This window comes from Pieris rapae, chromosome W (assembly GCF_905147795.1).
Source record: "Pieris rapae chromosome W, ilPieRapa1.1, whole genome shotgun sequence".
NCBI classification, from domain to species: domain Eukaryota; kingdom Metazoa; phylum Arthropoda; class Insecta; order Lepidoptera; family Pieridae; genus Pieris; species Pieris rapae.
The window spans coordinates 183,300-208,438 of NC_059533.1; the positions used below are offsets into that span (position 1 = coordinate 183,300).

Consider the following 25,139-nt stretch of genomic DNA (forward strand, 5'->3'; position numbering starts at 1 on the left):
ACCTAATTTAATAGTACTTAATAGTCATTTCAGAACAAAAAAATTAATACAAATTTAATAGATACCCTAGTTTGTGATGGTAGCAGTTTAAAATAATTTATATAGAGAACTGATTGTTTATTTATAAGATTATAAAATATTTATTCTTTATTACAAATACAGCTTCCTGAATTTTGATGATATGTTCCAATTCCAGGTGCTAACATATGTAGCAGAGATTACTCAGCCACACTTGCGTGGAGCTCTTACAGCTACCAGTTCTATGTGCATCATCATAGGTGTCTTTACACAGTTTCTCTTTGGTTTATTTCTCTATTGGCGGCATGTGGCATTACTAAATATAATATTCACGGTAAGAAAATTGAAATTTTATGACTAAATATAGTGCTATGAATTTTGATAGCCATGTCCTAGGTGACTTATTAAATTCCAAAAATTAAGTTATATGAGGCATTAGGAAAGTTGTTGTGTTATTAAGCTATGCTATACCAAGTACAAAATGGAGAAACATAGCCATATTACTTTATTATTAAATTAGGACTATTTGTTTCTGATTTGAAATTCTAGGCCATCCCCTTCTGAAGAATAACCTTAAGTTAGTATGCATATGGTATACCATTGTATTTCTTATTCTTGTCTGTTATCATTGTCAACAAGTCAAAGTAAAGTATAGATACTTTAAAAACTTTAAACAGAAAACTAATATTTTTCTCAAATATCTTATATAATGTTTTAAAATTGAGTTTTGATTTTTATAATTATATATATAATTTGATATTTTTGTAAATTAATAGTATGTCAAACTTTTAGGTCCTTGCTGTAATTTGCTTCTTTTGTACTTTGCTTCGTCCCAGAATCTCCACACTGGCTTGTCTCACGAGGAAGATATAATGATGCCAGAAAGGTTTGACTTAAACATATAAATAATGTTATTGCTTTTTAACCAACAATATTTTTGAAAATTAATAATAATAACTGCAATATTTTAGGAAGAATCAAGCTTTTGTGAATAAAATATAAAATATTCTTATACATATTATGTTATATATGTCTAAAATAAACATGTACATTTAAAAATATTTAAAATAGCTAAATACCTTAAATTAAATAAATATATAATTATAATTTCAGAGCTTACAATGGCTTCGGGGATGGACAACCCCACAGAGAGTGGATGCTGAATTGCGTGATATAGAAGCACTTTATAATAAAAAACAAGGTATTTATAGTTACAAGATAGTAACAAGATTAAAAACATTGTAATTTTATAATTGGGAACTTTTATATTTCAGAAGCAGAAGGTGAAGTTATGCCTTTTTCGTTGGACACTTCAGTGGAATGACGACTTTACAGGTAAGAAAAGCATTTATGCATATTATTATTAGCAATGTTTAAGGCCCTAAGTGGACCATGACTTTAAACAAAGATTACCTCTGAGTTTATAATTAATCAGTGCCAATTGCATTCTTTTTACTGAAGTATTCATTCATTTATTCTTAACAAATTGTCTTTATTCAATTCATTGTGTATTATACAATAGACGACTAAATTTAACATCTAAACAGAGAGCTAATTTCTTTAGTGAAATAAATGTTCTATTATACTTATAGTTAACTAACCTAATTTAGTATATTGTTTTATGTTCATTATAATGATTTTACTTGTACAATCCAGCTAATTATTTGTACTTTATTATATGTAAATGTTTTTATGTATTTGTCAAAATAGTTGTTTATATGTTTAATATTATAAGCAATAAAACTTCTTAATAAATGGAATAAAATATATACATTATCTATATAAAAAGAATATATTTCATAATGTTATTCCAGACATATGCAGTATCAATTTTCCAAATGCTGGAGGCTCCGATAGACAAGTACTATGCCACTTTAATTCTTGGAGTGCTGCAAATTGTTGGATCTGGAGGTTGTGTTCTGATGGTCCACTATACAGGGAAAAGACCACTCACATTCTTCTCGACAGCTGGAGCCGCAGTCTGCTGTCTGCTGGTTGCTGGATATGATGTCTATATACAAAAGGTATGTAATTTTATTGAAAAATGGATAAAATTAATTGCTTCATTCTTGTGTTTCAATTTTATTCCATGTCAAGAAATCAACTATCGTAAATCATTAAAAAGACTTTCTGGGCTTTTCAAAATTATTTCAAGAACAACCTGTCTCTGTTACTTCTTAAACTAATAATTTTGACTGAAAAATTTGATCAAGTATGGCTTGAAGTTTACACTGACTCATATTGAACGATTTGTAGTCACCATTACAAATATACTTATAGTATAATAATAAAAAGTGTTTTTATTTTAGAATATATTACCGCGCGCGGACAATTCTACACTGGGAACCGAAGTAACCATGGTAAGGTATAATATATTATTTATTTATATCAGAAATACACACTGTATCTTTAGAGCCTATGCCAATACGACAATGTGGAGAAACATTTCATGAAATATAATAATGTGCATAAAAAAATATAGACATAACGATCGAGTATTATTAAAAAACAGTGGCATTCCTCTTTGGCAGTGTGACGTCGGTGTCTCTCATCATCGGGTGATGCCCGTCCGGTTATTATAAATTAATTAATTTCAACAACGTTTATCGTGACATATTTTTTCAGAATAACCCAAATTCGTGGATTCCAACAACACTTTTAATGTTATTGGCTTTGATTACCCATACGGGAATTCGGCTGTTACCCTGGTTACTTATTGGAGAGGTAAGTAACGTCAATGACGTAATCGGGTGTACTCTCGTACATGAAAAATGCATTGTCTTTTGACATATTATGTGATGGTCATATGTCAGTGGGTTTCAATGAGTAAATCGAGGCGACTTCAATTGATATTCTTGAATTAATAGTAAAACGTGAAGTTTATTTTGGAGTATAGGGCATATTTTGAAATCACATATACATCGTATAATAAAATACATAATAATTAATTAAATTTTCAATATTGTTCACAAAGGCTAACGTGCTTATGTCTATTTGTGGTGGGAACATTAATTAACAACAATATTAGGTTTTCGGTGCCCAAACTCGATCCGGAGGCGCTGGGTTGACGAGTGCCGTCGGTTACATCTTCGGCTTCCTGACAAATAAACTGTACATCGGGATGGTCGATTCTTTGTCCATTTGGGGCACATATGGATTCTATGGAATTATCAGGTACATATTACTTAGTTAACATGTTAATTGTGACATTTCGGCTTCAATTATGCGATCATTTGTAACATTTGGTTTACGCTTCTGTATTGACTAAAATAAATATGTAATTTAACTAATGTTAGGTTACATAACTCGAGTAAAGAAGTTTTTAGCAAAAATTTGTTAATAATAAGACAAAAAAATATATTTAGCGTGAACTGTTAATTCCCGGGCAAAAGCCATAATGCTTTTAAAGTATTATTTATTTGTTTGTAGACCCAAGCTTTAAGTACTCCTAATTATTTAAAACAGGTTTTAATATATTATATTTGTCTATCAATATTGTTTCAGCCTAACGGGATGTTTCGTATTTTATTTCATTTTACCGGAGACCGAGGGGAAAAAATTGAATGATATAGAAAAACACTTTGCAGGTGTCAAAAGGCTTACAAATACAGTGTACCGTTCGTTGGTGAGTAGTGTTTCCTTATTGTCAAACCTAAAGTCGTGCCTTCGAGTCCCGGGAATAAAATATCATCAGGATCTCTGCCTATAAACGGAATAGATATAATAAATAGATTGTAAAACCGGCAACGCACTTGCGAGCCCTCCGGCAATGTAAGTGTCTATGGGCGGCGGTATCGTTTAACACCAGACTACTTCCGTTATATAAAAAAATGAATTGTTATAGTTGCACTTTTCGTTGCACTCAAGTCTCATTATAAACATCGGAACGAAATCGAATCCACGACTTCTGATGTTACTGTCCGACTGATGATTTTAATGCAAAAGGGTGGTTGTTAACAATTAGAATTGTGCTTGTGATCTTGTGCCAGTCTAAAAAGCTCTCTATGTGATGCCGGTTCACTCTCGTCCCGGCCAGCCTCTTGCCTTTCATTGCCCATCGTTAGAGGCTGCAACAGATCGTATCGAAGTTGATTCAAAACGTCTCAGAGACTTTCCGTTTTTTAAAAGACTGTAGACTGTTAACTTTCGTTCGTCCCGATATTATTTATAATATTATAATATGAATTAATTCTTCATTTTTTTGTTTTAGAAAAGAAATGATATATCGAAGCTTCAAGATCTAAAAGGTGCAACGAATCCATCGTTCGAGGCGGACACAACCTATATTTAGATAAACCTGACATTTCGTGTTTTTGTACAATTGCCATAATTTTAAATTTAAAAACTTTTCATGATTGTATTTTGAGCTAGTTCTTAGATTAAAGTCTCACGATGAGATCATGATCGCAACTATTTTTGACATGTCTATGTAAAATATATAAAAAACATATTTCCTATAAACACACAAAACGATGCGCATATTTGTGCTTTATTAAATAATTGTAAGTCGGTAACGAACAAAAATATGTTTAATAATATAAAAATAATGGTTATTAGAAACACAATTTTTACCTTCTCAAAAATTAGTTTTTTATTAGTACAACGGACTCTTTAAAAAAGCGACACGTTAACAATCTAAACTATTCAAAGTAATAAAAAAAAATATTTTCTCTTGACAGACAGAGAATTTTTTCTTCGCACAATTTGGATTATTAAAGTACAAATGAGTTTGAACATTAAGGTTAAGGAACGCTTGCCGCGACCGGAATTTTGATGGGTAATTAAATGTACTGTAATCATTTTCACCAAAAGATGAAAATGCTCTTATTTGTCTAAATATGCATTTATAGTTTGGTGAAATGTAGTGAACGCAAACTGTGATATTTTTGTTATCGATAAAATGAATTTATGGAAAAACATTCGAAGAAAATCATTACGACTGGTAGTTTGAATATAGAAACCGGGCATTTATTTAGATTACGGTAAATATATTCTTTGTTTAGTTGACCAACCGTTTTCCATGAGATACATTATAAAATATTTGAAATAAATTTGAAAGCAATTAAAATTATTTTTATTTATGTAACAGAATATAAATATCTAATTGAAAATATATATTTTAGTGCCTGGAATAGAATTGTTTTCAATTTAAATGACATAACGAAAAGGCTGGCCAGGCTGAGCTTCTTATAAAAATGTTATTGTGCCAATGTTATTAATAAAAAGATATAGTTTGGATATTTGGTAGTTTTATTGATACCCTATTAATCCGAAATCCTATAAAATCGAAATCCGTAAAATAATTTCTAACTTTAATTACATCACTAATGCGGTAGAAAAAGGTAAATTTAATATATTTTAACGATAATTTACTTAAATAATAACGAAATTATGTACATTGCAAATGCTGTATGTTGTGGCTGTTTAGAGTCAATATAATATAATTGTCTCAGTCGAAGCCAATAGAAGCAAATACACAAACAACTACGCTAAGCAATTATTTAAAAACAAGTCGCCGTTACAAGCGAAGGTACGGCACGAATTAAACTCGTATGTCGAAGTAGCACCGAATTAATAAAACATTTGCTAAGTGGAATACCTATTATATGAAATGACTAGTCGTTCTCAGAATGGCAACTTATAAGCCATGTAAGTCAACCGTGGCAAGTCTTTCGGTGACTACTGAATCAGACACCTTTTAAAATTCGCCTTTACCAGTTAATCTATCATTGGAGATAATTCTTTCGGCTCTGGTGCAGTTTCTACCGTGTCATAGTGTTTGCTAAGAGCGTAGCCAACAAAGTAAAAAACTTTAATATGGTCTTAGCTATACAACAAATAAAAATAAAAAATAAACATATAACCAAGAAAATTACTTATTTATTATTAAAATAGGTGTTTACGATTCGTGGATCTCGGTTTGTTGACATGCGATATCTCTCAGCAGAAATACTTTGAATTAACGATAAAGATAGGTTTAAAACAGATTGTGTGAACCCACTAACCGATTAATGTGTAAATAGTACGCCGAGTATCTATAATTAAATTTTAAAATATATTATTTTTTCAGCCTAGTGGTGCATATTAAAAGGCCCAAATCAATAATAATAAAAACTAACTAAGTTAGTCCAAGTATATAGTATTACACAATAGCAAAATTAGTATGGAATAAAAGTGGAGTGAATAAATAAAAATTTCCGAGCCTAGCTAATATTTGGTGTGTTAACAAATGAAAAATTTGTACTGATTTAGTTATTTGGAGGTAGTTACAAAAAACTCGTTATTCAGCGAACAAACGCCACACAACATAAATTGTAGTCCTTTGAAGTGTGCACAGTCTTTCATTATGCCATGTGTGCTAATTTCTGGCGGATTTAAAAAAATATCACTTATTTGTGTACGTTGCGAATTATTTGTAATCATCAATGAAGAGAAAAGACTGTTCAACAATTATATATTCAATAGACGGGGACATCTGCGAATTTTCATACTGCACCACGTGCAATTTCTTCTTTTCGCCTCGCCGTAAGTAATACGCAATCATTTTTTTATTTATCTTCAGAATTCATAAGCTTTAGCCAGTGGCCAAATATAGAAATCGGTAAAACGACGCCATATCAAAGTAATTGCTGAAAATTACAAATATTAAAAAAAAAAGTACTATAAAACGATTTCAAATCTAAAGTTTTGGGAGCAGCTAGACTAAAGTAAATACAATTGTATAAATAGTGTCGATTTAAATCTTTATTGTTAGTATAAAAAGACAATTACATACCAATTCAAAGATGAATACCAAATAATCAAAGCACTGCGTTTTGTACCATGTATGTAAAAAAATCTAGTCATAATAGATATGAGACTTGTTTGCTACATATAATACTTATATGCACCATATATTACATAGATATACATTTCAACATACGAAGAAGAACAACATGTTCTCGAGTAAACGAAACGCTTACAAACATATTCATTTTGAGATTTTGATGTTAACGCTCTTTCATGCATGGGGAAATGTAACGGTATCTTATAAAATTTTCATTTCCACAGAATTAAAACTCTGTAGAACACCTGTAAATCATTGTTTTAATATTTGAATATAGATCAATTTGGAATAGTAGAATTTTATTTAGTAGTAGAACTTAAACCATAGAAAATGTTTTGAAAAAAATGTTCTTTATTTCTTATTATACAGCATAATCTTCTCTTCTAATACAACTATCACCACAATGTCGTTCCTTCTACAATAAAAATTACTTCAGTGGCGCCTTCTCACTATAGCCATATTTTTATTTATTTTGACAACACTATTAGTCTGTCTCTCTCTATATAACTTTTGCATTTTTCCAACAGACTAAACTTAATTCGGACCAGAACCTAGTTTAAATTTATTGAAAAGTGATGTCAGGAAAATATCGAAAACATTTGAAAGATAAAATTTATTAATCTCAAAACATTTTAAATATTCATCGTTAAAATCAGCATTAATCTGAGGTCGAAGCATTACATAGTGTTCATTTCATTGTGATGTAATGTCCGGGACAATACTATTTTAAACGTAGAATAACTTTCCACTAGACGCCTCCAAAGCCCCAGGCGTCGCGATCTTGTATAATTATGATTGTCATGTCCTGAGCAATTCAGGGTAAGAGACGTCATCGGGATGTTTGTCCTGGTCTCTGCGCAGGGTCTATCAAGACATACAAAGGCTACCTTTTCATAGAAAGCAACATGTAGACTTAACTATTCTATTTTTTTTTCAGATGTCATACATACAAATTGTGAGACTTATCTGCGAAATGGAGGAAAAACCTCCTGGGTTACAACCACAGAACATATAAAGGAGGTTAGAAAGGCCTTGTGGGCGGGGCACGCGCGCCGCGGTTATGAGCAAATGCTCAACTTCAACCGAAATTTTCTTTACCGGCCATCAATCGCGCTCTTGTTTTGACAGCGTACGTAAGCTCCGCAAAAAAATCAAATTATGCCATCTTGTGCTATTATATCGTGTCGGAAAAGAAGCCAGGTGTGTAGTGTAGTACGAGAAGGGATTTCTTTCCACCGATAAGTCCAAAAACATTAAAATACTTGTGATATTCGTAATTATAACATTAGCATTATGAAGTTTGTAGACAAAAACGATATAATCGCAAGCAGACGGATAGTAATACATTGCTTGCAATATATGGGTACCATTTTGCACTACGTGAGCGATCGCGCAATGTATCACGTTCACTGCGAGAGTCCCGAATACCAAACCAAAGGTTAATTTCCACGAAATCTAGACATATCGATAGTGCTGTGCCAATTTGTAAGCAATGTCGATAATGACTAAGATACAATTGATTATTATCAATAGTACAAAGTATAACTAAAATAATTACGACCAATTATTAATATAGATTTTAAGTGGGTAAGGTATTCGTATTTTTTTTGGATTTAAGTTTTATGTAATTTTTCAATTGAAACTGACATATTATGATTAAATATGTTTTAGGTTTCCAACAGATCCAAGTATAAGAAAACTGTGGATTGAGACAACTGGTAGAATTGATTGGATCCCTACTAAATGTAGCACAATTTGTTCGCAACATTTCGATGACAATCGGGACTGATTTATTTAACAACATAAGTCATCATCAGGTTGGCTTATATTCTAGTGCGAGCCATGTGACAGATCTAAGGCTATTATAGAAAAATATATTAGTGTTAGATTGCATTTCATTTTGAAAAACCGTAATTTAAAAGAGAGCAAGCGTATGCTACTTAATAAATAAGTATTATTTCAGGGACAATAATTTTTTTATTTGTGAACTGGTGATAAGCACCAAAAATATAAGGTTGAGAGGCAACCGACTTTCTCTAATAAACATGGTAGATATTCCATGTTAAATCCTAATGTTAATAATAAAATTGGTTTTAAAATTCAGTTATGTATTTTTTATTTCATTCACTTTTATTTATTTGCTTCTATATTCGCATAAATACATGTTCACAACATGCATTACAGAAGTCCACAGAGTCCACAATACTTGCAAAGTAATAAGCAAGATTACATTCATTTTATCGATATCAACAATCGACCTTTTGTCGCCCTAGCATAAATGAGCTTTCACGCGTGTATGAGTGTATGTCAAACGCAGTGATTGCGTTAGTGTGAAACCCAATAGCAAACTCACGATTTAAGTGTGTGTTGTTTATTAGTGTGCGTAATCCGCGTAGGCATTGGTCTCATGCTTGTAGTGAAGTTAAAGAGTGGGAGACAAACGGCGACACGGGTTCTGATACAAATCAGGAACTATTTCCTTTCTAACCTCCTTTATATGTTCTGTGGGTACAACGGTACGCAACTAACGGTATTGAAAAAAATGATAACTTTAAAGACGAATGTCCGTTCTTATTTAGAACTACATTTAAAGTAATAGAGGAAAATATTCTTGTCACAGAAGAGACGAACTTCAATGTTTTTCAAAAAACGTCACGCTGCAAAAAATGCTATACGCGAAATAAAAAAGTGAGATGTAATGATAAACCTCAAGCACACCCTTTACTATGCGACCCTTCTGTATTGGAACTTAACCAACATAGTAACCTAAAACATCGTTATATTATAAAAAAGGTGTATCATGAACACAATGGAAATTTGTATCTGTATAGCGAAGATATTATTCAAGAATACAAAGAAAACCAAACAACTGAAGAGCCTCTAAGAGACGTAGGTAAGTTATATACAATCACAAACTATTATTTTAAATGGCATGCCTTTATGCACATTAAGTATACTGAAAAAAATTAAATAAAATAGAAATGAATAGTAAATTAAATAGAAATGAATTTGAAGCAGTTTTAAATTTATGTTTTCTTAGCTGTGCTGGTATTTCTAGTTAAGCTGGTAGGTTAAGTTAATTTCGTCGCATTGCATATAAATTCTCTCGTGGCACTTGCCTATTATTTTGTAAGCCGACGCCAAAAGAAGGTTATCTTATCAATTTGACCTGTGTGTATGAGCTATCTGAAAATCGAATAATATATTCAAGCTTTCACGCACGTGTGTTGACGATGTTTATATAAGCTTGTGCACTAAAAGCCATATCAATTCACCAGTTTTTGATATGCTTTTCCTTACACTCTTTTCTGTTTACGCAGCACAAGAAAAGTAATATTTTTAATTAGTAATATTCATAATATATAGAAATGGATAAAGATATTTCGAACTCCATACAATCAAACATACACTTTAACTGTAATTGATATACGCCACTGAACCAAAAAGTTATGTCTTGGTAAACATTAAAATATTTTAACGCGCTGTAGTGCAGTAGACGCTCCTGAATCTAATGGGGACCTTTGAGTTCAGGTCCTTACTCCTTAGAGGCTTAAGTGCTTATTACACTATGCGATATTCAGACTGACTTAGTAAGACTGTCTTAAAATCTAATTAGCAAGCTCGCTATTACACTGGACTGAATACCGCATGCTAACTCATTTTTACTCATTTGCGAAGCGTACGTTGTCGGTGACGGATGTCGCCATGTGACTTAAGAAACTACCTTAGAGTAGGAGTTGCCGAGTTTGAATGACTATTAAAATGTTATATTAGTAATTTATATTATTATATGTAATTTAATAGATACTCCATGTTCGGAATAGAATCATTTTTAGTTTGTAAAATTAATTGAGGGCCATGAGGGTGGTCCCAAAAATATTTTTAACTCGGCTGATCCGCGATTCGCATTGAATGAGTCGTGGTTGAACATTCGTTGCGTACAGTTAGATGCAATTTTATAGTGTTTTTTTGTGCATCTCTTGTCAATAGTTACGTCCTCCATTTAGACTATTATAGTGAGTGTTTTTGTGCGTATTCGTGAACTATTATTGTAAGGCAAGGTACAGCATCAGTCCTAACATTTCTTGTTCCCAAAACTAACAATCTATCCATCCTTACGGCTGACGTGTTTTTTTGTGCCTTTCGCCCTAACAAGGAGCAACCTTGAGGTATGTACTCAGGACTTATTTTAGTATAAGATTACGTATCGACGGCCACCGAACCGTTCTTTGTGATACATAATTTTTTGGTAGCAGAGCGTGGTTTCATTTTAGTTAATGATTTTTCGGTATATAAGTCCTGGGTTCATAACTTATTAATGCATATATCTTGTTATGTTTGTAGGGATTATAGTGTTTTGATAGTGTTATAAATCGTTTTGTGTAGTAAGTTATTAGCCGCTTATTATAATTTGCTTTTTATTTGATTTTTGTGCTATTGTTTGTACTTTTATACTTTTATATAATGGCGGTTTCGCACAAGGCACAAATAGCTGGTGTATTGCGGTGGCTAGGATCGGCCGTTTTAAATATTTCGCGAAAAGATCGCGTACAGGCCCTTCTATCAAGAAGTGACGCGTTAGAGGATAGGATGAAAGATTTATATAAATCGTATCAGGCATTGCTTGAATTGGGTTTGGAACCGGAGGTGATGGACAAGGTTTGTGCAGACATGGATCAGGCTGAGGATTTGGCTGATCAAATCAGGGAAGCCGTTGGTATTATTAAATTAAATTCGGCTACTCAGTCAAATAACCTTCAATCGAAGGATAGTTTAACTTTTTCAAGTGGTATTATAGGTAGGTTACCCAAATTAGATTTGCCCCATTTTAGTGGCGACTTAAGCCAATGGGTGGCGTTTATACATTTATTCGATAGTTTAGTGCACTCAAGGGGTGATTTAACATCTGCGCAAAAGTTGGCATATTTGTTGGCTAGTCTCACCGGGGAGGCTAAAGGGTTAGTCCAACATTTAGCACTTGTGGACAACAATTATGATATAGCCAGAGATTTACTAATGAGGCGTTATCAAAATATACGTAGGCTAGCGGATAGCCACGTAAATGTCATTTTAAATTTACATAGTAATGTGCAGAGCCACAACTTAAGAATTCAAGTTTTAAATCCTTTATTAGTGGCAATTAATGGCTTAAGGGGTTTAAATTTGCCTGTAGATAGTTGGTCTTTTATTTTGTTGCATATTACATTACAAAAACTAAATTTAGATATGCGCACCCGATTTGAACAGGCGTATGGTGGAGATTCAACCACTCATCTTCCCACGTTTGATGAATTGATCTTGTTTTTAGAGGATGAGTGTCGCAGACAGGATAATGTTCCAGCGCCGTCCACGACGCCGGCCCCAATTTCTATTAGGCCGCGACAACAGCATATGCGCTTAATGCGACGCCCTGACCAGCGAGTTTATAACGTGGCAACTCAACATCCAGGCAAATGTTGTGTTTATTGTCGAGTCCCTGATCACACCGTAGTGTCATGTCAAAAGTTTTTAGCATTACGTTTTCAAGCACGGCGAAATATTGCCCGACAGCGGAAGTGGTGTTATGGTTGTTTAGGTAAGCACCTGGCATCACAATGCCAAGTGTCACGACCATGCAAACAATGTAATGGCAATCATCACATTATACTTTGTGGTAATATGAATGGTTCACCCCAATCAGCTGCACCGGCACGGGAGTTTGTTGAAGATATGCAAAATACAGGTGATCAGTGGAATGGTGGTGTGAAGGTTAGACACTGTAGTTTTGGTCATGCTTCCAGGCACCGTACAGGATCAGGTTATTATGATTATCATCGGAGGCAGCCACCACCCTGCAGGGGCGGGGGAAACTTAAGGTCTCATGACAGGACTCGTGTCACCTCTGATCAGCAACAACTTCCTAAGAGCAAAGATAATTATGACTCTTGTGCATTACCTGCTATTGAACAGCAACGTCGTGATTTTGTTAGGCCTTTGCCCTTTTCTGAGTGGCCTCGTTTAGGCCAGCGGGTCCCTGAACCAGAAGGATATTGACTAGGTCACGTCCCTACTAGAACTCCTACATCTCCTATTACTGTTTTGTTACCCACCGCACAGATTTGTGTTGGTTCTCCATCAGGTGAGCAGGTAACCACGCGTGCGATTTTGGATTCTGGAGCACAGGGAAGTTTGGTGTCAATGGATTTGGTGGATAGGTTACAGTTGCGTATTTTCCCTGCTAGCGGGAGTATATTTGGTGTAGGTGGCTCTAAGGTTGCTGGTTTGCGGGGACAAGTTACACTTACTTTTTCTCCTGTTCAATGCTCTCAGCCACAGATTACAATTTCTGCCATAATTTTAGATAATGTTATGGGCAGACACCCACTTGTTAAATTACCATCGGAGATATTAGATTTTACACGTAGTCTAAACTTAGCGGATTGTACATTTCATATTCCAGGTCAAATCGATTTGCTACTCGGAGCAGAAGTTTTGGGAATGCTGCGGCTAAGTAAAAGCACACTTTTACAACCAGCGGGTTTAGTAGCAGTCACAACTGATTTTGGTGTTGTCATTATGGGTCCTGTGTTTCCAATAGAATCTCTTAGCGTTGAAGATGGTAACTTGTGTGTGGGACTCTCACTTGCTGAATCCATTCAACGGTTTTGGGAAGTCGAAGAGCCTCCCACAGCGGTTCGTGAAAATCCGGAGCACCAAGAATGTGAATTGTTTTTTCAGAATAACACTGGTCGTCTCCGTTCGGGTAGGTTTGTCACGAGGTTACCTTTTTTACCATCCCGACCACCTTTGGGTCACTCCAGGTCTTTAGCTGAGAAAAGGTTAACATCCATGGAGAGACGAATGAAGAGAGATTCTACTTTTCGTGCTAAGTATATAGAGTTTATGGACGAGTACTTTAAGCTCGGACATATGTCAGTTTCTGATTATGATTGGCGCACACAGGAGCACTACTTCATTCCACATCATGCTGTGTTTAAAGGTGGTAAAATAAGAGTGGTTTTTGATGGCTCAGCGCCTACTTCCAATGGAGTTTCTTTAAATCAATGTTTGCATTCGGGCCCAAAGTTACATCGTGACATTGGTGATATTTTAACAAATTTTAGAAGACATCAGATTGTATTTGTTGCAGATATTAAAATGATGTTTAGGCAAACTGTAATTCATACTGATGACCGTTGCTATCAACTTATCTTGTGGCGTGAGAAGGAATCCGATCCAGTTACAGTATTTGAATTAAATACCAATACATACGGACTCAGATCAAGTCCTTATATTGCTATTCGTACATTGTTAGAATTGCCTGAGCGAGAACGTTTGCAATTTCCAAGAGCAGCTGATGTTTTGAATAGTGATGTTTTCGTTGATGACATTTGCACTGGAGCTGCAAATGAGAAAGAAGCCTTGATACTACGCGATGAGCTAATTGGGATTCTTAAGGCTGGTGGATATGAGTTAAGGAAATGGGTGTCTAACTCACAAGCTGTTCTTGCTGGTTTACCCGAGGATCATCAACAACATCCTTATATTTTTCAGAACGTGGACAACCCTGACGCTGTTGCAGTATTAGGTATTCAGTATCAACCGTTAGGTGATATATTTACCTTTCGAGTGCAAGACATAGATGTAATTAAATCTTGGACAAAGCGTGTAGTACTTTCAACTGTAGCCAGGATATACGATCCTAATGGATGGTTAGCTCCAGTTGTTTTTTGGGCAAAATGTTTTATACAAAAGCTTTGGTTACAAGGATTAACATGGGATGCCCCTTTAGTTGGTGAATTGTTAAGTGTTTGGGTTAGGTTTGTTTCGTCGCTTCCTGAAATTCAATTGATTAAAATTGATAGGTCTTTATTGCCACCAGGGAAATGCATAGTGGATATTCATGGTTTTTGTGATGCATCGGAAAGTGGTTATGCTGCTGCAGTTTATATTCGTTCTGTCAATCAATCTGGTGTTGTAACGGTTAAACTAGTTATGGCAAAGAGTAAGGTTGCACCGGTAAGAACACGCTTAACAATTCCTAAATTAGAGTTATCAGGTGCTGTTCTATTGACACGTTTGATAAACCATGTTAAATCCATTTTTGGCCAAAAAATGAATATTCAGAAGTGTTTTGCTTGGACTGATAGTCAGATAGTTCTTGCATGGCTGCAAGCGTCAGTTCATGTTTTGGAAGTATTTGTGGCCAATAGGGTTTGTCAAATTCAGCAATCTGTCGTGACCTTGGATTGGAGGCATGTACCGGGAGAATTTAATCCGGCAGACTGTGCATCTCGAGGTTGTGAGGCTCCAGTAATATTAGACCATCCCTTAAGGTGGGCTCCAGGTTGGCTGTACCAACCCGAAAATTGGTGGCCTGCTTGTCACGTCTTCCAGTGGCATAAACTTTGCTACCAGCCTCCGGTTTTGGACTCAGTCATGTTAAGCCTGACTGGGACGGGGGACTGTTCGGAATAGAATCATTTTTAGTTTGTAAAATTAATTGAGGGCCATGAGGGTGGTCCCAAAAATATTTTTAACTCGGCTGATCCGCGATTCGCATTGAATGAGTCGTGGTTGAACATTCGTTGCGTACAGTTAGATGCAATTTTATAGTGTTTTTTTGTGCATCTCTTGTCAATAGTTACGTCCTCCATTTAGACTATTATAGTGAGTGTTTTTGTGCGTATTCGTGAACTATTATTGTAAGGCAAGGTACAGCATCAGTCCTAACATTTCTTGTTCCCAAAACTAACAATCTATCCATCCTTACGGCTGACGTGTTTTTTTGTGCCTTTTTATTTTTATTTTATTTATTTATTTGGTGCACAAAACACATTATAATCTTTACAAAAATAAACTTAAAACTAATAGTTATGAACAGGATTCTAATGTAAAACCATGTGCACACTGCAAAATTAATGTTACATCAATAAAAGGCTCATAACTAACAAAGGTAACATAGTAAAAAAAAAAACAATAATAATAATAATAATAAGTTCCTCGACACCAATTTAACGTAACGTTAACCAGGACCACAAGGGTCAGCACTTAACCTACGATGGAGGATGTCTTTAACGACACTAATGAATTTATTGATGTTGCGACAGAATATGTCCACAAGTAAGTGGTTGCTCTTTGCCATCTCGTTATATTGACGAGCCATCCTGGTCAAAGGGTTGTAAAAAGAGATGTTATTCTTATAAGTTTGAAGGGAAAATAAATTGACTTCGTTAGCTCTACGGGCACTAAATCTAATGTTAAGGCTAATGTGAGCTAGTAGTTCGGGAGAGTCTATAATGGAGTGGGTGATTTTGTAAAGGTAAACTAAGTCGAAGACTATGCGTCTGGATTCTAATGGTTGAACTTTAAATTTCAGGAGTCTATCGCAATAATTTAAGTTAGACCGGCCAGGTTTTATACGATAACATAAAATTCTGAGAAATTTCCTCTGAATTCGTTCAATATCGTCAATGTGCACCTTATAATTCGGCGACCATATAGGACTACCGTATTCTAATATACTTCTTACGAGGCTGAAGTATAAGTACAAGGTGCTACGAGGATTTTTAAAACCTTTTGTGGATCTAAGAATAAAACCCAGTAGATGGTTTGCTTTAGACGTGATGTGACTATAGTGGGCACGGAATGAAAGCTTGTCATCGAACAGGATACCTAGGTCTTTTGCAACATCTGATCTGTTAACTAATTGACCATCTATGACGTAGTTCCATACGATTTTGTTTCGTTTATTAGTAAACGATATGACAAAACACTTGTCTATATTTAAATACATGTAGTTCGTCTTGCACCATTGTGATACGGTATTGATATCACGCTGTAATGTTAAGCAGTCATCTAAATTAGTAATAGAAGTAAATATTTTTAAGTCATCTGCATATAAGAGACAAATCCTTTCGCCCTAACAAGGAGCAACCTTGAGGTATGTACTCAGGACTTATTTTAGTATAAGATTACGTATCGACGGCCACCGAACCGTTCTTTGTGATACACTCCATACATTCAATATGGCAATAAAAATGGCATGTCTCGGTACAAATCAAGAACAGAACCAGGCTGGCACACTTTAGTATGTTGTCATTAGAGAATCGCAGAAAATTTATTTAAATTTATTGACACATCGTTTGCAGCTAAGATATTCTATAATAAGATTGATTGTCCGAACCTTCTTTCTAAATTTAAGATTCATGTTTGTTTTTACCAATGTATCAGTGTGTCGAGCGTTGGCTAACTTTATCTATAAAAAATAAAAAACATTCCAAAGTACTTTTTTTTCTTGCGAACACGCCATGGTGCACGCGGCCACAGAAAACAAACATGTACAAACGTCTTTGCTCTGCGACTGCCGCGCGCTGACTGAATGGTTTAGCGTGCTAAGTCTTATTACACTACACGATATTCAGCAAGTAAGCCAGTAAGCACCGCCGAACCCATTCGGTCGGTCTAATTAGACAGGCTAACTGGCTAACTCTTATTACATTAGGCTGAATCTTAGTAAGACTGTCTGAATATCGCGTGGTGTAATAAGCTCTTTACGCGACAATGCTAGCACTAACTATGGCTCCCTTAAGTAAAATAATGATGTTGTCACACTGAAGTCATATTTAGGGCTGGGCCTGGTTGCTGATTCTTACCAATTGTGTTAAAAGTAGATCAAAATGGATCGTTAAATACGTGTGACATTTCTTTTCTGATTGGGTATATAAATTGGAAGTTATTTAAAAATAAAACTAAACCTTATAAGCTTATTAAACAATATAAATGTCGCAGCCGTATTGTATAATCCGCTGTATTACATTACGGCTAGCTGTTTTCAAAAACAGAGCCGTTTTGTAATGCTGCGTTTTAACCATTAGCCGTATTGTCATTGCGATACGTTCTTCGATAAAGCGGCCCATGTTTAGCCGCATTGTACTACTACTTAAATTTTAGGGTGACCATACTTACAAAATCAAACATGCTTAAACGAAAAATCACAAAATCGTACGGTCGTCTGCCTCCTTGTGCACACGAGCCTCTACGCGTTTTTAATACTGCTATTGTTTTAATTATAAAACACATACGCAGAAACCATTGAGTAGCCGCCTGCACCCGTTTACGCCGACACCGAAGCAACGAACGCGCTGCGTCTATCCCGGCTTCCCACCAGAGGGTCTCACCGGGGGATGCGCATGCGCGGGAGGCGCTAAGGTGTCCAGGCTGTGCCTGGCAGACTCCAGCTCCCGTCATGGAGCGAAAATCCCGCCGCGATACGTCTGGCCCGCGCGCCAAGGAACGCTCCCGCTCGCGCGGTGGAGCCGCGCCGCCGCCGCCGTCGTCATCGTCAGAACACAGTGCTCCCGCGTCGCGCATGGCTGACCGGTCCCTGAGTGGCTCTCGCTCGCGTAGCGATCGAGCCCCGGGACCAGAAGCCGAAGAACCGGGCGAGACGGCCGTTTATAAGAAACAGCTCTCGTCGCGGTATACTTCGCATGTATACCCCGCCGTATCGGCCCCCCACAACCCCGCTCCCGCGGAAAAAACTTTACCGCGGTACACTGCGTCGCAGAATGACCCCGAGGTCGCTGGTGACTCGCGCCCGGCTGGCGCTCGAGCCCCCCTCGCGGGTTATAGTGATAGTGACACTCAGGACCTATTAAATGTGCTAAGTGATAGTGATGTGAGGCCGCAGCTCTCGTCGCGGTATAGCGATGGCGAGAGCGCCCTCACCGCAACACCGCACAGGCCACGCCCCTCATTGGTGGCGCCACCGGAGCAACAGCACCCAACGGTGAGTCCACCAACATTATCAATTCATGAAGACGAAAGTATTGCCCATGGGCAAGACCCGGCGGAGCTGCTGGCCTTCCTAGAAGGCGACCTGCGCCCGGCGCAGCCCGTGTCGCCCCGTGCCGGCTATGAGTCGGATGCGCTGTTTGTTGCGCAGACACTCATAGGCCGGTTCGCAACGGACGGACTCGCGCGCGCCATGTGCGAGTATCTATCGCAGACGCGCAGGCGCCTCTTAAACGAGGGCCTTCTGACTTCGCCGCTATCGAGCGACGAACACGATGCGCTCGTTAGAGTGAAACGAGCGCATCAAGCTCTACGCCGCCCGCCGCCGCCGGACTCAGACGAGGACGCCGCCGGGTCGGCGCCTAAGCGCGTATGCGCGCAGACGACGCCCCCTGGCGTCAATCAATCTACACAACATGCGCAACCGGCGCCGCTCTCTCAGAGGGACCCGCGCCGCCGCCGTTTCGAAGATACGGCCATGGCCACGGCGTCGGCAAGTGCGCCCCCCTCCGCCCACCCCGCGCCCCGCGCGGCCCTTGCGACGGCTCAACCAACGCCGCAAGACGCGGCGACTACAAATTTAAACGCGGCGTCATACGCCGCGATGACCGCGTCGCCGACGGTGGCCCGTCGGTCACCACTCGCGCCCCTGCCCGCCGCGCCTCAGACACCAAAATACCCGCCATTTGTCATAGAATCCCTCCCTGACTGGACCACCCATGTCAGGGAGATGAAAAAGAGACTGGGGCGCACGGTGAACGCGCGCGCCTACGGACAGGGGCTTAAAATAACACCGGAGGACGAGGAGGAGTACCGCCTGGTGCAGCGGTACCTTGGGGAGTTGGAGACCAGCGGAGTTAACGTGGTATACTTCTCCTACTCCCTACCAGCAGAGCGGCAGCTGAAGGTGGCAGTAAGAGGCATTCCGGCGGACACGGAACCCGAGGCCATCATATCAGAACTGCGCGACCTCGGGTACGAGCCTGAACACGCCCAGCCCATTAGAGCCAGGAAGGGGAGACCAGGGTGTATCTTCCTGGTGATACTCCGTCGCACTCCAGACATCACCCCCGCGATCTACGGCATAACGGAGCTGTTGTGCATTCCGGGGGTGACCATCGAGTCCTGGCGGGGCAAAAGGGGCCCCGCACAATGTCATCGATGTCAGGGATTCAGACACTCCTCGCACCAATGCCACCGGGCCCTGGCCTGTGTGAAGTGCGGGGAGGGCCACCGTACCGCCGACTGCCCCCTACCTAAGGGGGCCACGCCGAGATGCGCCAATTGCAAGGGGGCGCATCCGGCCAACCACAGCACGTGTCCGGTGCTGAAGGAGGAGGCGCGCAACAAGCGCGCTGGCACGGTGGCACTTGCAGCACGGGGCATGGGCGCCTCCGAGGCGCGCGGTCGACGTCGCGGCGCGCGCGGCGCACATGGCGCACATGGCGCGCCTGGCGCTGGCGGCGGACGTGGCGCGCAGGGCGTATTTGGCGCCCGCGGCGCACATGGCGCACCTGGCGCACCTGGCGCACCTGGCGCGCCTAGTACACCAGCTGCCCAAGCACGGCGGAGGGACGAGCCGCGCGAATACGCGCAGGCTGACCCGCGTGCTCATGGGCAGCACTTCTCGCAGCCGCAGGAGGTAGAAATGGTCACCTACCCCGCGGAGCCTCCCAGCCAACGCCGACGCCGCAGAGGGGGGAGAAGAAGAGGACGTGGGGGGGTACAACCCCCCGCCGCCCCGCGCGCGGAACCTGCCGCGCACGCCGAGGCTGGCCCCAGTAGGGCCGCCGCCGACTCCGCTCCAGTTGCTGGAGCTACCAGAGCCGCTGACCAGCGCGCCGCACGCCCCCGCAGCGGGGGCCCACTGAGGGGCCAGACGCTCCCCAGCGAGACGGCGATCGCTGAGGCGGTTGACAGGGCGGTCACCGCATTGCTGGGCGCCCTATATCCGACCCCGTCTGAACCGACCTACGGAGGACGCCGGTCGCGCAGTCGAGGCGTGAGGCAACGAAAATGAACTTACGCCTCCTGCACTGGAACGCCGACGGCCTTCGGGATAAAGGCCACCACTTGCGTCACATCCTACGCACACAGGACGTGGATGTGGCGCTCATTTCTGAGACGCATCTGCGCCCCACCGACCGACTGCGTGCCGCGGGCTACTACGTCTACCGCGTAGAGCACCAGGCGGCCAACGGGGCGCCCTTTCGCGGACTGGCGGTGATGATACGGCAACGGATCGCTCACCGCGCAATCCCGCCGGTCAACGGCGAAAAAATCCTGACGCTGGGGGTTGAGCTAGAACTGGGCGGGCAGCCCACAGACGTGCTAGCTGTCTACGCTCCCCCCGGCGCCAACTTCGCAGCGGCCGAGCTGGAGGCCGCGCTCAGCCGGAAGCCGACGCTCCTCGCGGGCGACTGGAATGCCAAGCACATTAGCTGGCATTCCCACTCCAGCAGCTCGCGGGGCAACCGGCTTCTGCAACATGCCGAGGCTCGCGGCTACCAGGTGTGCGGACCAGATGCCGCCACCCACTACCCGAGAAATAACACCCACAGGCCGGACATTATCGATTTGGTGGTGCATAACCGGCCTGATCTCTACCTGGCGCAGGAGGTCCTGATGGACGAGTACCAGTCGGACCACCAACCAGTGCTGTGCCTTCTCGCGGGGGCACCATCCCCGCCCGCACGCAGCTGGAGGGTCACCGACTGGAATGCCTTCGAATCGATACTCGAAGGCGCCACCGCGCCAGGCCCACCGGACACGACACCAGGCGCCGTTGACGACATGGCGGAGTCCATGACGCGGCAACTCCAGGCAGCTCTGGCGGAAGCAACGACCACGCGTCCGCCGGAGGTCGTACGCGAAGACCTAGCCCCGTTCGTGCTGAGGCTGATCAGACAGAAGCGCGCGCTCAGGAGGCAGTGGCAGCGCAATCGCTGCCCCGTGCTGAAGACAAAGCTGAACCGCCTCGCCGAACGGGTCAAGAACGAGTTGGCCGCCCACGCCCAGCGCTCCTGGGAGCAAGCGCTGGGGGAGGCGACCACCGAGCCCACACGCCTCCACCAACTCTGCCGCCGCCTCTATAGGACTCCAGAGCCAAAGCGTCCGCTACGCGACGGCAACGGCGCCATCACCTATGACGACAACGATCGGGCCGAAATCTTCGCCGAGCACCTCCAGCGCCAATTCTCACCGAACGCCGCGGCATGCCCAGCGCGCGTGGCCGAGGTCGAGAGCGCTGTCGAGGGCTGGCTAGCTCGCCCGATCCCACCCGATGACGACCCCATTGCCTTTTCGCCTTCACAAGTGCGGAAGGCGATACTCCGGCTGCCACTGAAGAAGGCGCCGGGACCGGACGGCATCACTCACCAGGCGCTGCGCCACCTACCCATGAGGTGGATAGTCGCGCTGGCACGCCTCTTCACGGGGATCATCCGGTCCCTACACTTCCCCAGTACCTGGAAAGAGGGCAAGGTGATCCTACTGCCGAAGCCCGGAAAGGATTACACCCGACCGGAGAGCTACCGGCCTATCACCTTGCTCTCAACTCAGTCGAAGCTGTTCGAGAGGCTGTTGCTGCAGAGGACCTACAAATACCTGCAGCCGAGGCCCGAGCAGTTCGGCTTCCGCGGCGAACACAGCACCACGCTGCAGCTGACGAAGGTGCTCTTCACTGCAGCCGCGGCCCTCAACAAGAAGGAAGGGGCCGCCGCCGTGATGCTGGACATGGAGAAGGCCTTCGACCGTGTCTGGCACGATGGCCTCGTGCTGAAGCTCGCCGAGTCTCCACTGCCCCGCCGTATAGTCGCCGTGCTCCGCGCCTTTCTCACCAACCGCACGTTCTACGTTGCGACGGGAGAGGCTGCGTCGAGACCGCGACCCATCACGGCGGGCGTCCCACAAGGCAGCGTGCTATCGCCGCTGCTGTACACCACCTATACGGATGACGTCCCCTGCCCGAGCGGGTGTAGCCTGGCCCTCTTCGCCGACGACACGGCGTACGTGGCCACCTCGCTCAACACCAAGGAAGCAGCGGCGAAGCTCCAACGCGCTCTGGACCTCCTGCCAGAGTGGCTGAACAAGTGGAGACTAGCCGCCAACCCCACCAAGACACAGGCGATCGCCTTCGGCCGGAGTTGGTTGCCGCCGCCCCTGCGATTCCTGGACCAGGATGTGCCGTGGAAGACGCCGGTCACCTACCTTGGGGTCACCATCGACCGGAATCTGACCATGCGGCACCACGTCAAGAGGATCGTAGGAAGAGCGAAGGGGGTGTCGAGCAAACTCCGCCCCCTATTCACCGGCAACATACCGATCCGCACCAAGCTCGCGCTGTACAAGCTGTACGTGCGCCCACATCTCACGTACGCGGCGCCGGCGTGGTACTCCTACACTAAGGAGGCCCACCGGCAGAGACTGCGCCGAAACCTTCACTTTTGAATGGCAAGCTTGTTTGTTTACCTTCTGCGATGAATTCTCTCTATTCGATTCTCGGTGTAATAATAAACGCCTGCTTTGTTACAACAATAACTAAGTATATTTCCAACACTTCTTATCCTTAAACAACCACACAGCTTACAATTTAACGTCCGTCTTGGTCAAGCGGATCGGTCCGAATGCCCCCCCGCTTCTTTTTGATCGTCTCAAGACGACTCGTCATTTTGTTCGTGAATGTTGGTATCGAGTCAATCGACTTACTTACATCGAGTAAAACATATTTAACAAATACAATCATCAAATAATCTATACTCTAAATTATAAATAATAATTTTAAGCATAATAAAATTGTAAAATAATAATAAGTTATCATAAATTCATTACATTCGGCCGTCCGACTACGTGCGATCTCCTGACGCACGGTATATAATCATGGGAAGGTTTTATAAATTCAAATAAGTACACTAACAAAATATTTTAGTTTCCTGTGAACTAATTGTAACCTATCTATACATTTGGTTTTTATCATAAATTCATTACATTTACATCATTATTACAATCATTACATTCGGCTATTATTTGGATTCAGATTGATTCTGTGATAGTTTATTTGTCACTTTTGTTACTTTCGCTATCAGACGTACTACTGCTGCTAGCTACTGCATCTAAATTATCATTATGTTCGGCCACATTTATATTGATCCACGGGCAAATCCTGTCTACCGCAACCACACTATCGAATTTATTTTTGCGTTTACTAAAGCCAGGTATTTCGACAATTTTATACCTATCATTGCCCAAAACTTTTGCTATTTTGAAGGGGCTTTATAAGTCGGGGCAGGAACTCTGTTTTGATCGTAGTTATGTTTTTGTTTAATTTGACTAGACTCAATTTGTACGAACTTCTTGCCTCACTTCTGTATGGTTTGAATTAGGCTCGTTATTTATATCTAACATATTACTTAGGCTATCTTTCAATCTGGTTCCAAATAATGCTTCCGTAGCTGTCTTTTGAGTGGTGGAGTTTGTTGCATTATTAATTCCCCACTGAATTTTTCCTACACACATGTCCCAGTTCCGTTCGTCCTCACCGTCAGAATACTTTGCAAGTGAATTTAATATCGTTTGGTTATATCTTTCGGCTTGGCCGTTGGCTCTGGGACACGCAACAGCATTCAAAACATGTTTAATACCATGGGTATCACAAAAATATTTAAAAGCTGCTGAAGTAAAAGAGGTACCTCGATCTGATATAATTCGGGATGGTAAACCGAAGTCATAAAAAATATTTTGTAATACTTTAACAGTTGTTTTAGTCTTTGTATCCTTAACAGCTCTTACAAACAAATACTTGGTAAATCCATCCACTATGGTGAGAATGTAAACATTGCCTTTCTTGCTTTCGACAAATGGACCCAAGTGGTCAATGTGAATGGTGTGGAACGGGATGTTAACCTTCTCTATCGGATACAACTGACCATTCTTATGTCGAGACGTATTATCCTTATTATAAGCACACTTAATACAAGACTTAACATACTTTTTTACAAATCTACGTAACTTAGGAAACCAGAAAACAGATTGAATTTTCTCGGTAGTCTTTGATATTCCTAGATGACCTGCGTCATCGTGGTTAGATTTACATATTTGCCATCGAGCACTGCGAGGAATTACTAAACAGAGCTTATCATCAACTCTCCTATATAGACTGATAGACTGATAGACATATGTAGACTGTAACTGCAGAGTTATCGATAACCTCGGGTTTTAATTTTGTGTTACGGCTCAGTGCGTCCACATGAGTCATGCGGATGCCTGGCCGGTATTCTATACTAAAATTGAACTCACTTATTAAAAACCACCACCTAGCTATTCGGGGTATTAAATCGCGTTTCGTTAATGTAGTTCGAATAGCGTTACAGTCTGTTACAATTTTGAACTCAATCCCCAACAAATATACCCTAAATTTCTTTAACGAACAAACAATTGCAAGGGTCTCGAGTTCATAAGAGTGCAAGTGACGCTCTTCCGGGGTGGTTTGCCGGCTAAAGTAAGCAATTGGCTTGAGAGCACG

General features: G+C 41.2%; 1 protein-coding gene and 1 long non-coding RNA gene across 2 annotated transcripts; both read left to right on the forward strand.

The window, feature by feature from the left end:
- The first annotated feature begins 1,135 nt into the window (after positions 1-1,135).
- LOC123690468 (facilitated trehalose transporter Tret1-like) lies at positions 1,136-5,258 on the forward strand. Its single transcript, XM_045633893.1, has 8 exons — positions 1,136-1,219; positions 1,293-1,353; positions 1,833-2,042; positions 2,328-2,378; positions 2,644-2,742; positions 3,047-3,192; positions 3,523-3,643; positions 4,229-5,258. The coding sequence occupies exons 2-8, from the start codon at positions 1,339-1,341 to the stop codon at positions 4,307-4,309; spliced, it is 723 nt and encodes a 240-aa protein (XP_045489849.1). The 5' UTR covers positions 1,136-1,219; positions 1,293-1,338; the 3' UTR covers positions 4,310-5,258.
- A 2,590-nt stretch (positions 5,259-7,848) lies between these two features.
- Positions 7,849-8,947, forward strand: LOC111002279. The gene is made up of 2 exons (XR_002600510.2): positions 7,849-8,431; positions 8,516-8,947. It is a non-coding gene; the product is annotated as an uncharacterized LOC111002279 (long non-coding RNA).
- The last annotated feature ends 16,192 nt before the right edge of the window (positions 8,948-25,139 follow it).

What these genes read in the sequence shown, in the direction of transcription:
- LOC123690468 (XM_045633893.1), top strand. An exon ending in GGATTCTATGGAATTATCAG is followed by an intron (nt 3,193 to 3,522) that starts GTACATATTACT and finishes ATATTGTTTCAG; the next exon opens with CCTAACGGGATGTTTCGTAT. An exon ending in ATACAGTGTACCGTTCGTTG is followed by an intron (nt 3,644 to 4,228) that starts GTGAGTAGTGTT and finishes TTTTTGTTTTAG; the next exon opens with AAAAGAAATGATATATCGAA.